We start from the raw sequence: 21,181 nt of genomic DNA on the forward strand, positions 1-21,181 counted from the left end.
TATTGTTAAAATATCCATTGTTGGTACTGAAGTGCAACCGGCAGTGCGGATGTAGATTCCAACCCAATAACATGTTGAAGGAGTAATTTTCAAGACGTACCACACTCTTAACGAAAACCATGTGTGTTTTCTATGAACTGACTATAGGTAGAGGGGAAGTATGTCCAAAAACGTACCTACTTGAGTAGGCTACGTAGCGCAGGTAGGCAAAAACCGACTTTAGTATTATAGTAACCAGAAAAAAGTAGTAGCACTTCGTTACTGACCACCTTTTTGAGGCGGCACATAGCCTACTTCTGTTACAAATAGTCAATCACGGCTTTCAAAGTTCCAAGATGAACGTATACGACCAAGGCAGAATGGTGATTGGTGATAAAAAGAAATATATTTTTTTCAGTAACAATCTAGTACCGTCGTACAAGGCCTATATACTTCTACATCGCCTAGCTTGATGACAATTTCCCGAGTTTCTACATAATTCAAGTCGTAAATAGTAATAGCCTGACCTCAAATACTATTGAAGTAGAGGAGGCAGTAGTGTAAAACATGATTACTATTACCACTCGAGTAATTTAAGGAAGCAGACAAAATCCATTTGAACACTCTGATCCTCACATGCACCACAGAGACTGATGCTGGAGGTAACCGCAATATATTCCATATCTGTACTACTGCATTTAAAATTAAAGCTTAACTATTCCACCGTTAAGTTTTATAATGTGAACAAGTGTGAATATAACGCACTTTTATAAATTCATTGCAGATCTCTGTATAGGCCCATAGTAAAATATTATAACAGTAGCAAATCAACCATCTTTTTGTCGCGCTAGTCCCGGGGTTTCATAAAATGACCCTGACAATCAAAAAGCTCGACAGAAAGTGCGTTAGCGAATCACACTCGTAGCAGTGTGTGCCATGGCGAGTCGCGCGAGAATCAATCAAACTCATGTGATTCTCCACAAAGTTTCCTGTTTCGTTCGTTGATTGAAAGTATTGAGCAGGATGTCACTTTACGATAAATCGCATTGCAGAATCATTTTAGCCGTATGCTTGACTTGTAGAATGTCAGGACACTTCAAGTCAATCAGACTTCCTTATGTTGTCTTTCTAATTCTATACTGCGGAATACTAGCTGCAACATGCTCGGATATCGACGGCAATCCTTATTATGCTCTAGCTACAGGTAGGATCCAGCAGGAAATATAGATATTGGCTCTTCGTAGTGATTAGGAGATTGGCGATAGCAAACGAAACGTATCAACCAATCAGAGTCTTACATTTGCGCTGTTTCCCACCTTACTGGATGCTGTATAGTCATATTGGCACTATTTTCCTACCGTACCAGTGTACATGTAATGCCGCCACAACCATAACTTAATAATGCTGATAATGCAGCAGTGGGCGAACTTTTTAGCTCGCGGGTCGCATTCAACATCTGAATCCATTCGCGGGCCGCATTATAGTATAATCGGAATTATTAGTGAAGACGCAAACTTTTATTTGATTGTATAGTAACCATGGATACACGGATATAATACATATATAAGGATTAAAACAGTACAGCCACTGATTTGATGATAACGCACAAGCGTCAGAAACATTAACGAGATTTTGTAACCTGGCCATCTTCAATTAATTCGTCAAAATTAGGAATGGAAGTAGGTTGTGCGGATTCTTGGGATAGGATGGAAATTTGAAAATGTGAGCAGCAATCGGCTCGCAGATATGCGGATTTTGCGTTTGGTTAACGCTGACATCGTCATAACCAGCATGTTACATTTAAATATGATTTAGCAAAATACTTCTTCGCGTTCTTTTGTAAGGACGACATCAACATAATTTACTGTTGTCTCAAACTTTTGATTGATACGGTTGATTTGTTTTGAACCTCATAATTTGATACATTGGGCCTACACTCGAGATGTTCGGATTCAAGTGATGTTTCAAATTGCAGTAACGAATTCATTACAATAATGTCATATTGTGACAAGTAATACGTCTTGCGTTACCTCCGACATCGAAAGAGAAGTACCTATCAGTTGATTCGTTAGTGATAGCAAAGCATTCATCTTCAACTTTTCGCTTTTTGTATTGATTTGGACAACTCATTATGAATAAATTGAGGACGAAATTACGAACAATTTGCTCCTAACTGCGCATAAAGAGAACGAATCACGAAACGTTTCAAAATGCGTGGGTCCCGACCCGAGGTTACTGCACCAACCAATATCCTGATAAAGTATCGTGGGAAAAAGTTTAACCAAGTCTCTCTATAATCTTTAGTAATTAGATCTTTACTGCGCATTTTATCAAAATTTCGATAACATTTCTCGATGCCTTCGCGGGCCGCACAAAATGCCGTAACGGGCCGCATGCGGCCGGCGGGCTGTAGTTTGCCCACCCCTGTGCTAATGCGACCAATGCGAAAGTTGTGATTTGCCGCAAAAGCCGGTATTTTCCCAGGTATCATGCAATCATGCCTGCATTATTTTCACTCTTTAGACCTTGATCGCGATTTCTGCTCTTGGTCTCTGCCAGTCGCACCAGTAGTGTAACGGTAACTGGTGCAGCACCATAGCATATTCGAGTCCTGCTGAGGTCGACTCCGGAATCCATTCCTTAGTGTTGTAGGTTTATCTATGCCCTTCATTGTTATCGCTTGCGTATATTTGATGTATTACAAGATCTTTGAATGAAGGTGGACAGTGCTGTATCACTAAGGAATCATCAACAATAACAAAAATTCGTCCTGTTGTAAATTGATCAATGATCATCGATGTCGGAACATTATGAATTCTAAACAACAACACTCGTTATGTGGCGCCAGGCTACTCGGGCATGTGTTCCCGATGCAAATCTCCAACTCGCATGCTTAGTTAGGCATTTGGGCTTCTGGCGCTGATTGAAACTGTGACTTTAGGTACCGAAGGCCATCTCGTTGGAGAAATTAACCAGGAAGCCGGAATATTCTGGGGCGTGCCATACACTCAACCGCCAACGGGGGAGTGGAGGTGGAGGGCTCCAAGAAGCCCAACGCACTATGTTGAAACGTACTGGAATGCGACTTTCGCACGCCCTGGCTGCCCGCAGAAGTGTGACCCATTAATGAAGAAATACATATGTGCTCCAACCGTAAGTTACTCATGCACACTGTACAGTACATGTACGAGTGTATCCATTCACCGATTTCTTAAGTTGGCGCGTTCGCAGTCGGAAAGTATCTGCAACGATATATATTCCACTGTTATGATTCGTATATTTTTGTATTTTTCTGATTGTTCAATAACTAAAATGGATAGTAATAAATCGCAGTAATTTGTCACAAGATGAAACATTGCGCATAGTGCAATACCGGGGCATAATTGGTCCGAATTCTCGTCTAGTGTGTGATTTTTCAACATTTATAGGCATCGACAGAGTGCTACTTAGATGTGATGTGTAGCGAAGGATCATGATTTATAGAGATACAGATATTATTTCATGTGTACTTGTAAGCAGGGCTTTGGAGCTGACACATATTTTAAACTTCTCCAGCTCCGGTTCCGGAGCTCTCTTCTATGATGCTTTAGTTCCGGCTCCAAGCTCCGGAGCTCATTGATACTGCTGCTCCGGCTCCAGCTTCGACTCTGGCCCAGTAGTCAATAACTACCCTGGCGCCGGGGCCGCCGTGCCGAACCGTTATTTTGTGTGGGTATACAGGACCTGTGACGTCATAATTACTCCATGTCGACTGTCGAAAACGTCGCAGTCGCATGAGAACTTACTCCACGGCATTGCTGCGTACCGCATCAACACGTTAATGCGAGGTTTCAATACTGGCGTTGCACTTGATTGATTAGATCAAGCCTTACAGTTGACTGTAATCTGGAAATTGTGGGATTGTTCGAGTGTAACTGCAGCAAGCGCAACATGCCGCGACGAGAAATTCGCTTTCTACCTAATACCCAATGGGTTGAAATTCGATGTTGATGCGCTCGTTGCCAGTCCGCCCGGTGTCGATCAAGTTTACTGGACTATAGAAAGTTTTCCTTCAATCATTAATTCCTCTATTACATCTAACACCATGGGTTTGGAGCATCGAATTGACTAGCTCGCGTCGCCAAAATTGTTCGCGGACTATAACGGCATTCTAGAATACGTTTCTCTATTTACGTTCGCAGATCCTTAGATCAATACACGATCACGATCATGCGCTCGATTGAATTCCAATTCGCAGGCACCCACAATATCACACTGTTGAATATCGCCGTCTGAATAAAAGCTATGACCAAAGAACGGGCATTTGCTCGTCAGAGAGTAGACGGCGTACGGTATCTCTGCGTGCGCGTCTCCAAATCGACATGTGCTAGTGCAGCAAAGCCAGGTTTATCATCTGGCGTCGCTTCAGTGTTTCTCAAACTTTTTCTAATCGCGTACACCCAATTTTTTTTACCACATGGCGTACAACTAACTTGTTTTTACTACAGGTGGTACCACCTGAATTACTTATTTTACTTGAATGTACCGGTGTTTCCTAATTATTCCTGTTAGTACTATTCCGTAACACCACCGGATAGCAAGAGAGCACCATTTAATAAGATAATTGGAAATGCAGAAGCTCGCCAATCTGAGGTAGGCCTACGAAATTACTCACAGGACTCTTCGCGCACCACATCGAAGAAGCTCTCGTGTACCACTGCGGTACGCGTACCACACTTTAAGAACCACCGGCTTATTACTCATTAGTTAATATGCTCAGCTCTCATAAGCCCCATTCTCATTTTGTGAAAAACAAAGTGGTCAATATTTTTCGAACCGCTCTATTGGCCATCAGTGTTGTGCTGATGATGAAATTGCGGGTATGACAAATAACGACGTCCCATAATATAGTAACGCACGGCATATCTCGCATACCCAGGTTTAGTGCATCATATATGAACAATTTGAACATGCTTGGTTAAAAAAGGTAGCGCCAACGAAGCAACAAATCTTAAGTTTTAGAACGATTACCGTAAAATTTTCTGAATTCAGCCAAAACTATTAGCATAGCATAAAATACATCAGAGCCGGAGCTACTTTGCAAGTAACCGGCTCTAGCTCCAGCTCCGGCTCCGACAGAATTTTATTTAAAGCACCGGTTCCAGCTCCAGCTCCGTTAAAATTACACGGCTCCGGCTCCGGCTCCTTTCTCCGACTCCGGCTCCAAAGCCCTGCTTATGAGTCAGCAAGATATTTTACTTGATCGCCTGATGCAGTAAAATGATATGGCATTACATATTAAAATAGGCCTATGTCCTAGCAATAATGCTCACTATAAAGTCCCTATCTTCAAGCATTTTATATGTATTTGGTTTGCATAAGAGCAGCAGAAGTTTTTCCGAAGCTATCTCAAACATTGAGGATTCGAACTTGTCACGTATACGTCATGACTCTAACGTGTGTTGAACGGCTGATCATAGCCGTATTGATTTCTGCCAACGAACCAGGAGTCGGCAACCATTTTCGTTAAAGGTGTCTTATTGCTCCTACATTTTGAATTGTAATTCCAAAGGAGCCATATTGAAATGTCAACCGACTGTGATCTCACAATTCAGGAAAAGACATTGTTGGCAGCCAATGCCCATTCTGTACTCTCCACCAATTGATTTATTTGCCCTCCGTTATTTTACAATGTAGATTTGCCAATGGCTATGAGCAACTGCTGTGAACCTGCATGGGACGCTCACAACCCCAAGGTTGCGGGCGAAGCATCTGTCCGGTTTTGGCTTAGGCTGGCGTCGGTAACCTTTCTGAATGATGGGCTGATTACAAACATCTGCATCGGAAAGCGTGCCTGATCAAAATTAGACACTATGTTGAATTTACGTGGAATAGTACGTTGAGAAACATGTTAGTCTGCTCTACATGTTAATCTGATCACGTGGGATGAGAATTCATCAATATTGGACAGCAATGTGGGAAACTATATCGACGAAATGTTAAAACATTTTCTCGCGAGGTGTGACTGATGGAAACCGAATTCCAATAACTTTTCCTAACGTTATTACTCGCTATTTTGGTACATACACGGTAAGCCTGTGGCGATGTTCTGCTTCTACAATTAGAAACTTTTATACCCAAGGTATATCTGAAGGACTCCGTGACAGCACCGAACGCCACGAGAGCTATCCGAGATGCATCGTTCCCATATAGTCAATTTAAAATGAGTATTTGTCGTCCAGATGGGCAATGACCACTCTCCGTCAGGATGGGGCCGTATGCTATTTAGGGATGGCGTGAACCTCTGAAACGTTTGAACGCGAAGCTTTGGAAAGGTTCTGTCTGAACGCAAATGTGAACCTCATGACGTCACGTGAAGTCATATTGCTAATTCCAACGCTACATATCAGTGAACTGATGTATTAATGTACACTGTACAGTTGTACACGCTTGTGACGACCCAGGCCCCAGTATGCCACGATGCTGAAGTACATGCTGACTTGCAAGGGAATATAAGCTTACGCCTTAACGGTCCAGGCCAGATCGGACACTGTATTCGGCGTCTGACTATTGCTGATATTGAGCAAAGTTTAAAACGGGTTTCTATACTTTCTATACTCTATTACCCCATTAACAAGTTATACAGTAGCCAACAGCCAATAGCAGGGATTTCCTTTTTATATTAGATCTTTTACATTACACAAAGATGTATTCTTTACATCAATTTCATTAATTGGTTGAATAAGCATCATTCACTTACTACCTGCATGTAGCGTATTTCGCTCTTGATGTTATGTGATTACGGGTCAAGCTCACAGCATGCAGAGAGTCACTAAATATGTACAAACGGATGCTGGACATTTCGAGCAAAGTTTTGTAACAAAGCAAGTAAAATTTTTTAGATTGGCATGGTGCATACTCGTTGAGTGTTGATTATTTTATGCTGCCAGCGCCATGCATAGAGTGGCCAGAAGTTGAAATGCAAAGAATCTCAACCATAGATGTTATAATGATGTGGAAAATTGTAATATAAGAAGAAGGTTCACAGTGCAGAACCTACCAATGTTCGTTTGTGAGCGTGAACCTCTAAATTTCTAAGGTTCACACACAGAACGCGAATGTGAACCTCACGTTCACACCATCCCCACTTATGTAATCGAAATGCGGCCGTGTATAGCAAAAAGGTTGAACACCCCTGGATTAGGCTTACTACGGAAACGGTGTAAACTGGTCAGAGGTGTACGAGTTTTGGGTAAATGTCATAAGGGTGTCCCACGACGAAAATTGTTGAAGAGCCCTAACCTACATTGTGCATGCTTCGTGGACACTTGGGCAGTCTTTCTAATTGGGACAAGTTATCTGAAATACTTTTTGTCATAGTTAATTAAACAGAGTTGCTTCCGTTGCAGTGGATTGAAATGCTTTCATACAACGATACAGTACAGTACAGCGGAGCAAGGAACAACAATCCTATACAAAGTAGAACAAAATACGATGTCGCTGGCTGGACAGCGTGCAAACGCTCGGTTTAAGTTTGCGATCTGCACGTTGTGAACCTATGACCATTGTTCTAGCTCAGGGTGGGCCATGCATTTTGAAATGTTTTTATTCCTAAAAATCACATAAAGTAAAACGTAGATGACTTAATTCTGATCACGAGTGACAACTCGAGCAAGTTTATTACTTTTAGAGCTGTACTTGAAAAACCGATTAGCGATTGTGTTGGATAGATTAGTTCTTTGTATGTGTAGAAGTATTTATATTTATAATATTTATATATTGTAGAAGCATATTTAAAGGTAACATGGTTATGATGCTGTCGGCATTGTGTGTCCTAGAGTTAAACCATAAGTACAATCAGCAAATCTATGAACAGATCACTGGTCAGGTCACTGACTCAAATTTACGTCTTATTCTAAGAATCGGGACAACCGACGTTCATCTCTAATTTTGACAATGAGGATGACCAGCTTATAAATTCTCGTCAACGTTTCTGACATCAAGTCAATGTTTGGTTTGTTTTAAATATACAAATACATATAAATTATAATATTGTCATGCTGTCAGTCACTATATAATCAAATAACAATATTGAATTTTGGATAAGTATCCATATTTTATATATTGTCTCGTTTCTAGACCTCTGAAGATTGTTTGTACCTCAACGTATTCGTCCCGCGCCGGACATTCGTACGATCCAACACAGGCGGATTCTTGCCTGGAAATCATTACGTGTTGCAGGAAAAATTCACCACAAATGAATCTGAATCATTGGCAGTGATGGTTTTCCTTCACGGTGGTAATTTTCTCATGGGATCGGGTTCAGCGGTGCTATACGATGGTCGATTTCTCGCCAATCGTCGAGATGTGATTGTCGTCACGATCAATTACAGGTGGGATATATATGAACGATTGAACATTCCGTTGGTAATGGCGATTGATCATGGATCGAAACCGGAGTAGTAGATTATAGTAATGATAGGATTTGATAAGATAGGTTTCATTCGACGATATAGCAGTGCTACTCAAACTGGGAGCGCGCTTCTCTTGGAGGTGTGAAAGCGTTTGAAGGGGGGCGCGGAGCTGCGGTTAAACTGAATTTTCTTTTTGCGCTCGGGTCGATTTACCTTCAATTCATAGTTGTGGCTCCGTGTATAGTCCGAATTTCATATTTTAGATTTTTCTCATCAACATTCATAACCTTCCATGCCATCAAACATTCCGTTGGGTTTGCTAGCATTCTGGTTGAATTTTGTGATATGACGATGAGGGCAACGCGACATTTTTCACCATCATAAAAGGGGGCGCGTTTAAAAAAGTTTGAGAATCACTGAATTGTAGCCGTATTTTCTATAAGAGTCTTTAGATTCGAATTCCCAACTTGGCATTTTTTGTTTTGTACATGTACAAGTATACATGGTGCGAATGCATTGGTCAGTTTACAGATAGGATCGGTATAATTTACCTGATTTACTAACTTTTAGCACTGCCAACTTTCGCTCGGAGCACCGTTTACGCGGTTCGAGTGGCAAGCGAAGGCCTAGAAACCTAAGTAGGAATGCTGGATACAAGGGAGAAAAGTCTCTTTTTCTGCACAGATTAAGTGCCATTGGGTTCCTTGCTCAAGGTAGCGGAGACGTTAATTTCGGTATTCTCGATCAGATCCAGGCTCTGAAATGGGTAAAGGAAAACATTGCAGCATTCGGTGGCAGTCAAAATAAGGTAAACCAAATCCTAAACCCCCGTACATTCGAAGACATCGCATCCAATATGTGTTCATGGCGCTTTTTAGATAACGTTAGTGGGTCAGAGTGCCGGGGCGGAATCCGTGGGTATTCTGATGACGTCTCCGTATGGCAAAGATCTCTTTCAACAAGCTGTGATACAGAGTGACCCTTGGTCGCTGCCGTATAGGACACTACCGGAGGCGAAGAGATTTGGTGATAAACTCGCACGAGCGTTGAAATGTCAGCCGAGAAATATGACATGTCTACGATCGAGGTGAGTAATTAAATAATATTTTAGACTTCTTTCGACTGGCTTTGAAGGGAGACCCATTGATTATATCATACGTCGTGCGTTGGTCAAACCGTTATATATTGATGTGTCCAGGCGCCGAGCGGCGTCGAATTCCATTGCTCGCCGTTTAAGCCGTACAGTGCAAATGAGACCTTCAGTGGAGAATATTGAGTCCTGTGACGAAATGCGAGTTTGAAATCAAAGGAGATTTTCTTTTAGTTTCGACTGCTACGCGTAAGCGAATCCAATATATCGGAGACAAGTACAACCTTTACCGCGATCTGTGGAGCTTTGCAGACAAACCTATAGTGTCAGACCAACCTTAGTGCGACATTAAACCGACTTGTGTGATGCAGGATTAGGCACAGTTTTCATTATCAGGCCATATCGTCGTAACAACCTTTATGGGCCTATCACTTATTGGCTATGGTACCGAACACGGGGGACTTGGAAATGACCAAAGCAAGCAAAGAATGTCGATCTTTGTGTGACTATAAATAAACCATGCAAATATTACGTACATTAAGTCAGTGCTCTTCAACCTTTTTCGACGTGGTACACCCTTTTAACGTTTGCTCAAAACTCGTACACCCCTGTTCATTAGGGGTCTTCAAAAATCACTTTTTTTCTCAAATCGTACTGGCTACTTGATAAAATTGTTAGGTTACCTAACTTAAGCCTACACACCAAATTTGGTTCAATTCCAACCAGTAGCCGCATTGCTACGGGAGAAGAAAGTTTATATTTATTATATAAAAATAAATAACGAAAAATTTGAAATTTTTCTGTTCACCCCATGACAGTATTAGGTTGTCTATAAAAACGATGTTCTTCAAATTTGGTTCAATTCCAACCAGTAGAAGCGGAGTTATTGCCGTCAAAAAAATTGGATTTGAATAAAATAGTATTTGGTCACAGAGTCTATCCGCAAATTGGAATTTATTTCGTGTCAGCCCAAAAACAGCATGACATTACGAACGATAATCAACCTAAATGTAACAGTATTGGGGAGAGAGTAGGTAAAGCTACTGCTGCAGAAGCGGTAATTCAGATCAGCTGTGATAGCAGGCGCACCAGCCTACTGCGTATCAGGCCTGCCCCACACCACACACAGTCGATAGTATAGCACATGGGCTGCAAGAGATGTCAGTAACCTCAGATCGTATGCCGCTAAACACAGTCTATTGTCGCTAATTTGCATCACTAATAACAAAATACTAAATTGCAAATGTATGGCGAAATATTGGACATAAAATCGGCATTTTAAAACAAAAGGGTTTCGATTTCAACATGGAAGCTGTTTCGACCCTGGCTGGCTACGTCACTTCATTTATGTGCATTGCGGTATTTATTAACGTCGGGTAGGAAGTACCGATTCAAGAAGTCTGAGCTATCGCGGCGGTTTCCTCAAAAATCACTAAAAGACAAATGACTAGCTGAACACATGTTTGTTAACTGCATACTTTCCAACACCAAACGGAACCATTGGTCTATCGCCAGGCCTGTTTATTTTTGGATATTGGGTTTTATTTTTGGAGAATCTCCAAAAATAAGATTTGAAAACATCCAAAAGTAAACTTTTTTGGATGATGTTTTTTCAAGTTTTTTAGTGAAATGCACGAGTCAGAGCAGTGTAAATACTGTTGAAACAACCAGGAAACACACAAACACACACAAAAACATCATGTGTGTGCGGGAGGGGGTCTCCGAAATGCTAAAAGTACTTCCACTCACTGGAAGGATCAGAGGCGACACGACAAGGGTTGAAGAGGCGGCATGGTATGAAATCGTGCCAGTGTGGTGCGGGCGGGACCTTGTAACGCAGGCCGAATACCGCCACCTCTACAACAATAACATCGTCCACACGATGATGGGACTGAATGGCTACCTCCAAGTCCAACGGCAACAGGACTTGATCCAGGAAAATAAAAGTATGTGCCCCAAGTTTGTAGACACATGTTGGCTGTCAATTAAGAAGATGACTACTTGGTTGACTAGACACCGTGTTAAACTCCTCGGGGTTATAAACGATCAAAGTCCGGCCTGTGCACCTCCGCTGCAGTAGTGGATCCAACTAATTGTCCTCGAGCGCATGGCCACAGAGGTAAGCACCACCGTCACAAAGATTCAGGGACTTGGGTATCTGATCGTGGAGCATCAGGATGAGATCCATCGCCTGGCCGAACGCCTTCGAGCTCGGTGCCCAGCTGACGACTGGGCAAATGACACCCGCGGCAAGGAAGGTCCTCTGGTCAGAGGGTGCTGGGCTATCAAGTTCACTGAGTCACGCAATTTCGTGGAGGACCAGAGTGTGCACTGTGCAGTCCTCGACCTTCTCGAGAATATCGACGAAGAAGAGAAGCAGTCCACGTTCGAGGAAGCCAGGAGCCTTATAACATAGGGCTCATCGACGGCATAAAGAAAATTGAAGTTGCCGACAATGAAAGGGTTCTGCCCTGCCTACCACACCAAGTGGTGCAACCTCGTAGGCAGGACAAAACAAACAATTCTTGCTCTTTTAGATTCTAATAGTATAAACAAGAGTGATACATATATGTAGATATATGTAGCATTTGCAGCTCACTGAATTGATCGACAAACACCGGGGTGGGTTGTCGAAAAAGTGGACACCTGAGTAGATACAGAATATCGAAGACCAATTCCAATCCCTGTCTGTCCGATACAAAATGGACGTCACTTTCAAGCGCATTATTGACGAGCGTCTGTTCTTTGGACCCACATGGCTCGATGTTTTCCACAACTGCGACGGTCGAAGCTGATTTCTCGAAAATCAACTGGGAGAAAGGTCTCTACCGGGCATCACCCACTGATACTTATTTGGAGGGAATTCTCCAGGCCAAAGACTCTGTGACGAAAGTATTAGAAAGTTAGATCAAGATCACTGATGATGTCGATGTGTTGAATAACATGAATACATGATAATAACATACTTTCGGTGAAGTTTTCTATGTAGTACTAGGGCTAAAAACACCTTCATTTCTTATTTTTGGAGATTCTCCCAAAATAAAATTTGAAAACATCCAAAACTAAGCTATTTTTGTTATTTTTGGAGAAATCCAAAAATAAACAGGCCTGTCTATCGCCGACGGCTAAATGAATAGGAGAAATATTTGCTTATGACATCACAATCAAGCGGTGTACAGTATTACACTTGAGATAACATCGTACCATATTGCTCATTAACCTGTGCGTCAACCTGTACTGACCCATAAACCTGCCTTTGTGATAGCTAGCCATCGGCTCATTGTAATTCGGATCTGCTGGTACACCCTTTGCAAATTCTGGTACACCCTAGGGTGTACGACAACCCCGGTTGAAGAGCACTGCATTAAGTGATAGGTTTGGTGCGTTAGCGACCACTACTTTGAGGATCACTGGCAAAAGCGATGTCTTTTTCCAGCTTCAGATAAGCCAGTTGTGGTATTCTTCGCTTGAAACGCTAAATATGACAAATGTTTGGCCCGCAGTTGGTGATATTTTGACATTAACCAGTTTTGGAACGCTGCATACGAAAGTACGAATGGTTGCCGACCACTGGGCTTAGGCAATACTGATATCGACTTTCGACACCCTGACATATCCCGACTTTCAACTCGAAGCCCGGAGGAGCCTTCTGAACATAACTGCTACAAGTATGAGACCCATCGACCAAATCTACTCTCTTTGAAATACTCCATTGGTACATTTCCGACCGTTTTCTGTTTCCACCTAAAGTATTTTGACACCTATTGGAAATTGGTAATTCTACATGTAATGAAGTAGTAATTGATGGCGGTACTTCTACTTGTAATAAGCACCAATGCTAACTAATTTGACCACATCCGAGAATAATATACCAAAATCCATCATACGCAGCTACTATTTGACCACACCTGAGTATCATTTACCTATGTAGCCACTCCATGCTGCTGGTTATACCAGTGTTGGGATCAAGTCACTACCTTCGAGTCACGAGTCATTTCGAGTCATTGCACATTTTGACTCGAGTCAAGTCAAGTCAATCGATTTTCGAAGGTGGCTCAAGTCAAGTCAAGTCAGTCGATTTTTGGAGGTGACTCGAGTCAAGTCGAGTCAAGTCAAGTCACGAGTCAAGTCACAATTCAAGTCAATTAGCCTTTTCGAACTATTATGAGGCATGGTTACGTCATTGCATTTTGCAAGCTGTCTGAAATACAGATTGAGTGGTCACTGGTCATTGGTTTTGAAGCGATGAACGAATATAGAGTTAAATATACACGCAAGTAGACGCTGTATCGCTCACATATGCGTAGAACTGCTCACTACGTAAGTAATTGCATAGCCTTAGTTTATAGTTACCAGCCAAAATAGAGAATATAGAGTAACGAATTGATAAGATGCAATACATTACCCATTTACAAATTGATATGATACAATTCGAGCCTGCGCCAATGGTTGCGGATCGACTACATAAACTATATTCGATTCAATTTCAATAAAACAAGAGGTTTTGTTAAAGCTATAACATAGAACAGACATAGACATTCTGCTATAAAAATTAATATACTATACTAGTTAACGACAGCGTAAGCTGTAAGCTTCGATCACTTCGCTGGCGGTCAATTTATTTGTGACAGAACAATGGAGGCTCAGTAAAACGCACGTTCATTGAATTATTGGTCGCTCTCACGGTTTGTATCTTACATCAGCGTTTCGCGAACAATCCGAACATATGCAAGATAGGTGATTTTTATCGACACCGCTTACTTGATGACTTGAAATTGACTCGTGAATTTAGCTCCGAGTCACGGTTCAATCCACATTTCTGATACGCCGAGTCAAGTCAAGTCAAGTAATTTTAGCAAAGTGACTCGAGTCAAGTCAAGTCATACGAAAAAGGTACTCGAGTCAAGTCATGACTCGAGTCATACCAACACTGGGTTATACCCAATCCAACTATTTTTCACGAGTCTTATTCCTACAATTGTCGTATATATTGCTATATGTCGCTTACAGACATGTAAAAGCTGCTTATCTAGAAAGTTGATATTCATAACTATACTGGTTCTTTGAGAAGTTATAGTTGCCAATTTTGAAAAGAGAGTAGTTCTCGGTCTAGTTTTGGTTGCGAGTTTTTGAGAAGTGAGTAGTTGTAGTTCTAGTTGCGTATTTTGACAAGTTTATACAAGTTTGTTCATGCAGTTGAAAATGGTCGCAAATTTACCTCATCAACCCACTTTTTTATTTTTACCTGGAACAGATCCGCTGACGCCGTTATTGAGGCGGGGGGTGAAATCAGTACGTTTAGCTTGAAGAGCAAAGGAAAAATCCTTTATGCTTTCCAAGAGTGGGCACCGATCATCGACGGTGATTTAATCCCGAAATTACCGCTCGATTCTTTTTTGGAGGTAAGCTTTAACCATAGACGTACCCTGAATGAAATCTCGGTAGAAGGATTTGAAAATTCAGTTCATAATTCACGGTTCGGTTGTGCCGGTGAGCAGGAGAACTCGGCACACTTTGTTGCTGGCTGGTCTTCGATATTGAAACGTGCACCGTAATAAGAGTATACCTGTATATGATTCCGATTGTTCACATTCGAGGCAAATTTCGAGCAGCTACTACTGTCCTTTTTTATCAACGCTTAACGTAACTCAAAATTAGGATCGATAGTATCAGACGCGTGGTTCTGACTCTAGAAGCCCTGTCGACTCAAAGTAAATTTAGATCAGATAAGCATGCGCACACTTCTATTTCCTAAATTGTTGCCAGAGACCGAGTTCTCATCGAGGTCCAGTTTTGCGACAGCCTCAAGTATAATCCAGCATTCTCCATTTTAGGGGAAGTACCATGATATGCCGGTGCTGATGGGAACCGATCTGGACGACGGCTTCATATTCATCGATGCGGCATTTCCGAAGCCTTTGCCAAAGCTGATTTACAGCGTCCTACTTGGAGCTATTGCGCGAACTCTGGGGCCGGAAATTATCGAAGAATACCCACCAGTAATATTCACGACTATACAGCAGTGCATACCGTAAACTTGCGCAGTCTTCATGCGATCAGATCGTTAAATTGACCATTGTAGCTTATAGGCGTTGATTGCTTGGAATGCAGCTTTGTCTTGGTAAAATGTTCATCGTCGAAAAATAATTTGACGTTGTAAGCAAGTAGTGGCGGATTGTGGCAGACTGTGGTGGCGGCCAACGTTGTCATGTAAGGCTGGGAACTGACTGCGGGTCGTTGACAATCCTCTCGTGGGCCACGTGTTTTCCCGCCCCAGCTCTAGCTTGACCCTGCAGTTTCTCAATGTGATGATTCCTTTTACATTGAACAATATTATGTTTAGACTCCCAATAGTTCAGGGTCAATGGGTTAAGAACTACTTGTACAGGAAGGGTTTAGCTGACATAGGTACAATCAGGTATAAACAGTCAAAAAATAGAAATCGCCCGGCAAATGTTTGCCATCGAAACTAAAACCAGACCTGAAACAGCCAGTTGTTACTGTTTTTCAGTGCAACAATTGCGACAACCGAAGAGATCTTAACAAGATAGCAACGGATTACACCTTCGTATGTCCATCCAGACGAGTACTGTATAAACTTGGAATGAACACGTGGAGCTATGTATTTGATGCCATCTTACCGTGGAAGGTACCGCATGTAATTTTATTTCGACAAAATACTTTACCTTAACTGACCATGGTTCCCGTTATAAGATGGATATTGTTCGGGAAATGACGTTATTATATCAAACCAGGGCCTCCGTGTAAGCTTCCTCTTTGGATAATAAATATCCCTCAACCCACTTCCATGCATGAATATGGAAAAAGGTTTGTCGTTTTTGGAATAAATGGCAAGTGAACGGACTCGGGAACGGGTCATTCGTGCAATAATTCCATCAAAATTCTCGTGACTCAATGAAACATTCGATTGTGCTAGGAATATACGTTGGTTTTGTGTTAATTTTCTTCACTTGCAGTCACCGTCATGCGCAGGAAAAGGAAATAGGAAGTAACATAGGAAATAACAATTCAAGGAATTTAGATCAAAGATGCTAGTATTACTGTGGATGACTATTCTCAAAATTGCTCACAGAACCGTTTAATGTTCGTTCGCGAACACGAACCTATGATATATAGAGGTTCTCACAGCTGACAAGAACGTGAACAGGACGTTCGCAACATCTCGGCATTACATGTTTTGACTGCTTTCGCAACAATTTGCCAATGACTTTATACTTGCCTACCTTGCATTTTTCTATGATAGGTTGAAGTGAAACATGCCCGTACCACATCCAACAGCATATTATAGATTAATGGGCGCATGTTCTTTGTGACCGTAATCTCATTTCCCCTGTTGTAGTCTGCATATCAAAGACACCTTGCGTGGTTCGCAGCTAATTCGAGTATTTCAGTGTGTACTAAACGTTCCATTACAGGGGCTATACAAGGATAATATCTGTATGGACATGGCCTGTCACGGAAATGAGTTGCCGTATATATTCAATCCGCTTCAATTGACAAACTTGACATTCACTGACGCACAGAAGCGCCTGTCCAACCAAATGCAATTGTACTGGACCAATTTTATAAAATATGGGAACCCGAACGGAAAGGTATGGTCAGGGATATATAGAACTATATATCCCTGGGTATGGTTTATATAAAATCTGAAATTGGCATTCGAATCCATTCATTCATTCCTTTATTTCCATTGTTATCAATTCAAAACACCACACGATTGCGATAATTCGAATATGGCAGGCTATTCCCTACCAGGGTCTAACCCAGTGGTTCCCAACCTTTTTGGACGTCGGGGCCGCATTTCAAACTTCAGAGTATGTATGGAGCCGAATAAAAACACTCGAGTAGGCTACTTATAACGCAAATTTATAGTTTGCAAGTCTACATCTGGATCTCATCATCCATCTAATTTAAAGACATGCACATAGACTTCTACAGATTCTGTATCGGTTATTTTAGCATTGATAGACGCAGATTGGCGAGTGCTATACATTGAAATAAACTGAAGATGCGTATCATTACTAGGCTACAACATACTGTAATGTCGTTATATGATAGCTCTTCATACATTCCAGCACTTAATGCATAAGTTTGCGGGGGATTATAGTCTGGGTAATATTGGACTTATTACAATTTATACTCGACTATGAGCCGTTACTTTGATGTCGAAATTTACAAATACGATACATAAAGGTCTAAGACAGGGGTCACCAACACGCGGCCCGCGGGCCGCATGCGGCCCACGAGGTCATATTTTGCGGCCCGCGACTTGATTTGAGATTTAGGAAGAAATCCAAGAAAACATTTTGAAATGCTGAAATTGACGTGGAATGGTCGAAACACTGCCGAGACCGAGACGCTTAGAATACGCTTAGGGCAGTAGTTCTGAAACTGGGGCCGTGCAAGTATCTGACGGGTCGTGAAGCTGCGGTTAACTGGAAATATTTTCGCGCTCGCCGCGATTTACCTGGAGTTAATAGTTATAGTTATTGCGCTGTATATAATCCGGAATGAATATTATAGAATTCTGTCATCAACCTTCGTAACCTTCCATGCCATCAAACTATCTGTTGGAATTGCTAGCATTATGGATGCATTTAGTGATATGACGATAAGGGCGCGGGATTTTTCAGTATCATAAAGGGGGCATGTCTAAAAAGGATTGAGAACCACCGACTTAGGGCTTCCCCCGCGATCAAGGTTTACGTGGATATGGTCTTTCATTTAGTATCGTATCTCGCTTTCCAGGTATCGTGCAAAGCTCAGAGTTGAAAATAAAATGAAATTGATTACAGTGCTCCTTTGTTGTAATTTCATTCCTTAGAATATTACTTCTGTTGTGGTCACTATACCCATCGCCTATATGTTAGGTAGCACAGCGTGTTACTGACGTGGAGTTTTAAAACGTGTTTGCCTACTTTAAGTCGATATTGAATTCATGCGGCCCGCGGCCGCGACAAAATTAGAAAAGTGGCCCGCGACCCGTTTTGAGTTGGCGACCCCTGGTCTAAGACCAGCAGAATTCGAGATATATTCTTGTCTGGCGGGTGTTCTCTGTTCATCCATGCGTTTGACTCAAGTCTGCAAGAATTTTCTTTCCTGGTTTTGCGAAACGGCCTTGGACGGCTTTGGACATAATTAGTACCGCTCAGTCATTATAGCATTAATATACGGAAATAGGCTATTCATAGAAACAAACAACAACTGTCGTCTATTATAGTTTTTTTGGCATATTTAGAGGTCAATCAGAGCCACAAGAAGGCTACCTTGGAGCTGCATGCGGCTCTGAGAGCCGCAGTTGGGAACCACTGGTATAACCTGTTTGTAATCACCCTGTGGATGTTATTGGGTGTCATACTTACATTTAAAGTAAAACTCAATGGCGGGGTTACCGACCTGTAACGCTACCTGACTGTTTTGGACTAAGCCAATTGATTCGTCTGTGAAACGATACGTACTATTCATCTATCCATTCTATCGGGTCAGGTAACCATGGATAATAGCACGTAGCCTAAATTTGTAAAACTTGCATGGCGCATCTACCAAATGCTGAATTTTGTGACAGTTCATCGGCTATCTATCACCGCGGCTCCCAACATTTTTTTTGAGTTTGAATATCATACGATCATACTAACTGATCAACTATTTTTCTGTCTGGCAGGATCAATAATAGTGCTTTTTATATCATTCATCTGCTACCATAGTAGGCGTTATCTGTATGTTGGCCGATGATTTTATATTCCCTGATATTCCCTGATGAAGTATGATGTACAAGCGGTTTTGGTTAAACTGTACTGCTACATACTCACGTTGTACGTGGTACCCCTTACACTCGTGTTCAGTGACTCCTTTGACAGAGCACCTTTTTATACGTTACAGGCATGAGAAATCTTATCGTTCCTCGTCCTAGTTTTCATCGCTCACAATGTTGGGATCACCGACATACAGCAGAGTAAACCACACAAAAACAACATTTTAAAACAAGTTGGGGACGTACTATACACATGAGCAGGATAAAACTAGGCAACTCGCACGGTTAATATCGTGGAATGGGGAAAATAAGCACAACACCAGTGATGAATTCGTATAATATAAGTTCCCTTCAATCGCAGGAGAATGAAGCAGAATCCCACTTGACTGACTGGAAGCAATTCAAGGAAGGATACATTGATACGTACAATATCTTAGAGTTGCGGATTACCGGCAATGCGATGTTGCGAAGTCCTTCCAACTCGACGTGCAATTTTTGGGACGAATTAGATCCATACGGAAAATATTAACGAAACGAACTCGTGATGTTACGAGGCTTCAACTGCACATACTCAGATATCATCAGAAATGATGTTCAACTTATAACTGTGTTCCATTACGGTGCTTCCCCCGAACCTTTTTATCAACTCGTATCCAAACCAGGTAAACTATCCAAAATTGCCACGATTGAAGCACAGGCGGAGTCAGGAAAACGTGACTTCACGGACTAACTGGGACGTCTTCACTATTTACATATGCATGCCCACAGTATGCTCATCTGAATGGATTCGCGTCGTTGTATAATATTGACATGGCGATCGCTTACATGATAGTTTTCTTGCAATAATGCTTCTCTGTGCCTATCATTGTTACCTTTGACTTTTCATTCAACGTCGTTCTATGTTGGGGTTAGGCCAACATGTAAAGCTGTGTCTACTGCGTATGCAAGCTCTTGCACAGGCTCGAAGCGTGGATATAACAAAATGAAAGCTGCAAAACAATAAATCTATTTACGAAATCGCAGTTATTTCACTTACTTAGTACACAGCATCTACTGGATTTCTGTTTGCGTTATGGAATTTCAATAATAAATGTTTTCCTATACCGACATCTTGCGGAAATAAAGAGAGGCTGTTAGTAAACTGTGATTTTACTACCATTTTATGATTAGTTCTATGTTTAACTGATACGGCACCTTTCAAGTACATTTAAAAAAGAGTACCCGAAATTAGTATCAGTAAGCTTCTACGTTTGAAACCATTTCTGCCGAATACTGCTTTTGTAAAATCGATCGGCGTTCGTAGGCTACAGTTTCATTATGATCATGCAAGGCATGCGAGCTACTTGTATGTAAAGCGAGAAAAATATTCCAACGGCTGAAATCTGATTAATGATCGATTGCAAGTTTTGCAACTAGGCATCTAGCGAAAATCAGATATCTTCTAGTAGCTGCCCTGAAGGGACGGTGTCAACCTCTGAAAGGTTCAGGTTCGTGTGAACGCGAACCTTTTTAAAAGGTTCTGTGTGAACGCGAACGTGAACCTCATGACGTCACATGATATCATATTACTAATTCCAACCATACATTTCAGTGAAGTGATAGCCTATATTATTATACACGAAACCTAGCGACGACTCGATCCACATAATGCCACAATGCTGAAGTACAAATTGACGTTTTAAACGTCACCAAATGTATCAACTGGGGTAATCGAATGATATAATAATAAATGTATCAACTGGGGCAATCAAATGATACAATAGTCCCATCAAATCGATATCTTCCGTCGCTTTGCCAACAATTTCGATGATGACTTGGAAGGGAAGGAAGCTTACGTCTGAAATTTCCAGGCCAGACCGGACAATGTATTTATGAGTATTGCTACGTTGATATTAAGCAGAGTGTAAAACGGGTTTCTATATTTGCTGCCGATATTACCCCATTAAC

At 41.6% G+C, this 21,181-nt stretch overlaps 1 protein-coding gene across 1 annotated transcript; it reads left to right on the forward strand.

Moving 5' to 3' along the window:
• Nucleotides 1–743: 743 nt before the first annotated feature.
• LOC145455768 (crystal protein-like) lies at nucleotides 744–20,343 on the forward strand. The gene is made up of 10 exons (XM_080333764.1): nucleotides 744–1,183; nucleotides 2,921–3,132; nucleotides 8,098–8,351; nucleotides 9,057–9,180; nucleotides 9,251–9,459; nucleotides 14,717–14,864; nucleotides 15,297–15,461; nucleotides 15,974–16,111; nucleotides 16,899–17,075; nucleotides 19,596–20,343. The coding sequence occupies exons 1-10, from the start codon at nucleotides 1,003–1,005 to the stop codon at nucleotides 19,761–19,763; spliced, it is 1,776 nt and encodes a 591-aa protein (XP_080189890.1). The 5' UTR covers nucleotides 744–1,002; the 3' UTR covers nucleotides 19,764–20,343.
• The last annotated feature ends 838 nt before the right edge of the window (nucleotides 20,344–21,181 follow it).

This window comes from Botryllus schlosseri, chromosome 14, assembly GCF_051294905.1.
Source record: "Botryllus schlosseri isolate E-star chromosome 14, Bs_hap1, whole genome shotgun sequence".
Classification (NCBI taxonomy): Eukaryota; Metazoa; Chordata; class Ascidiacea; order Stolidobranchia; family Styelidae; genus Botryllus; species Botryllus schlosseri.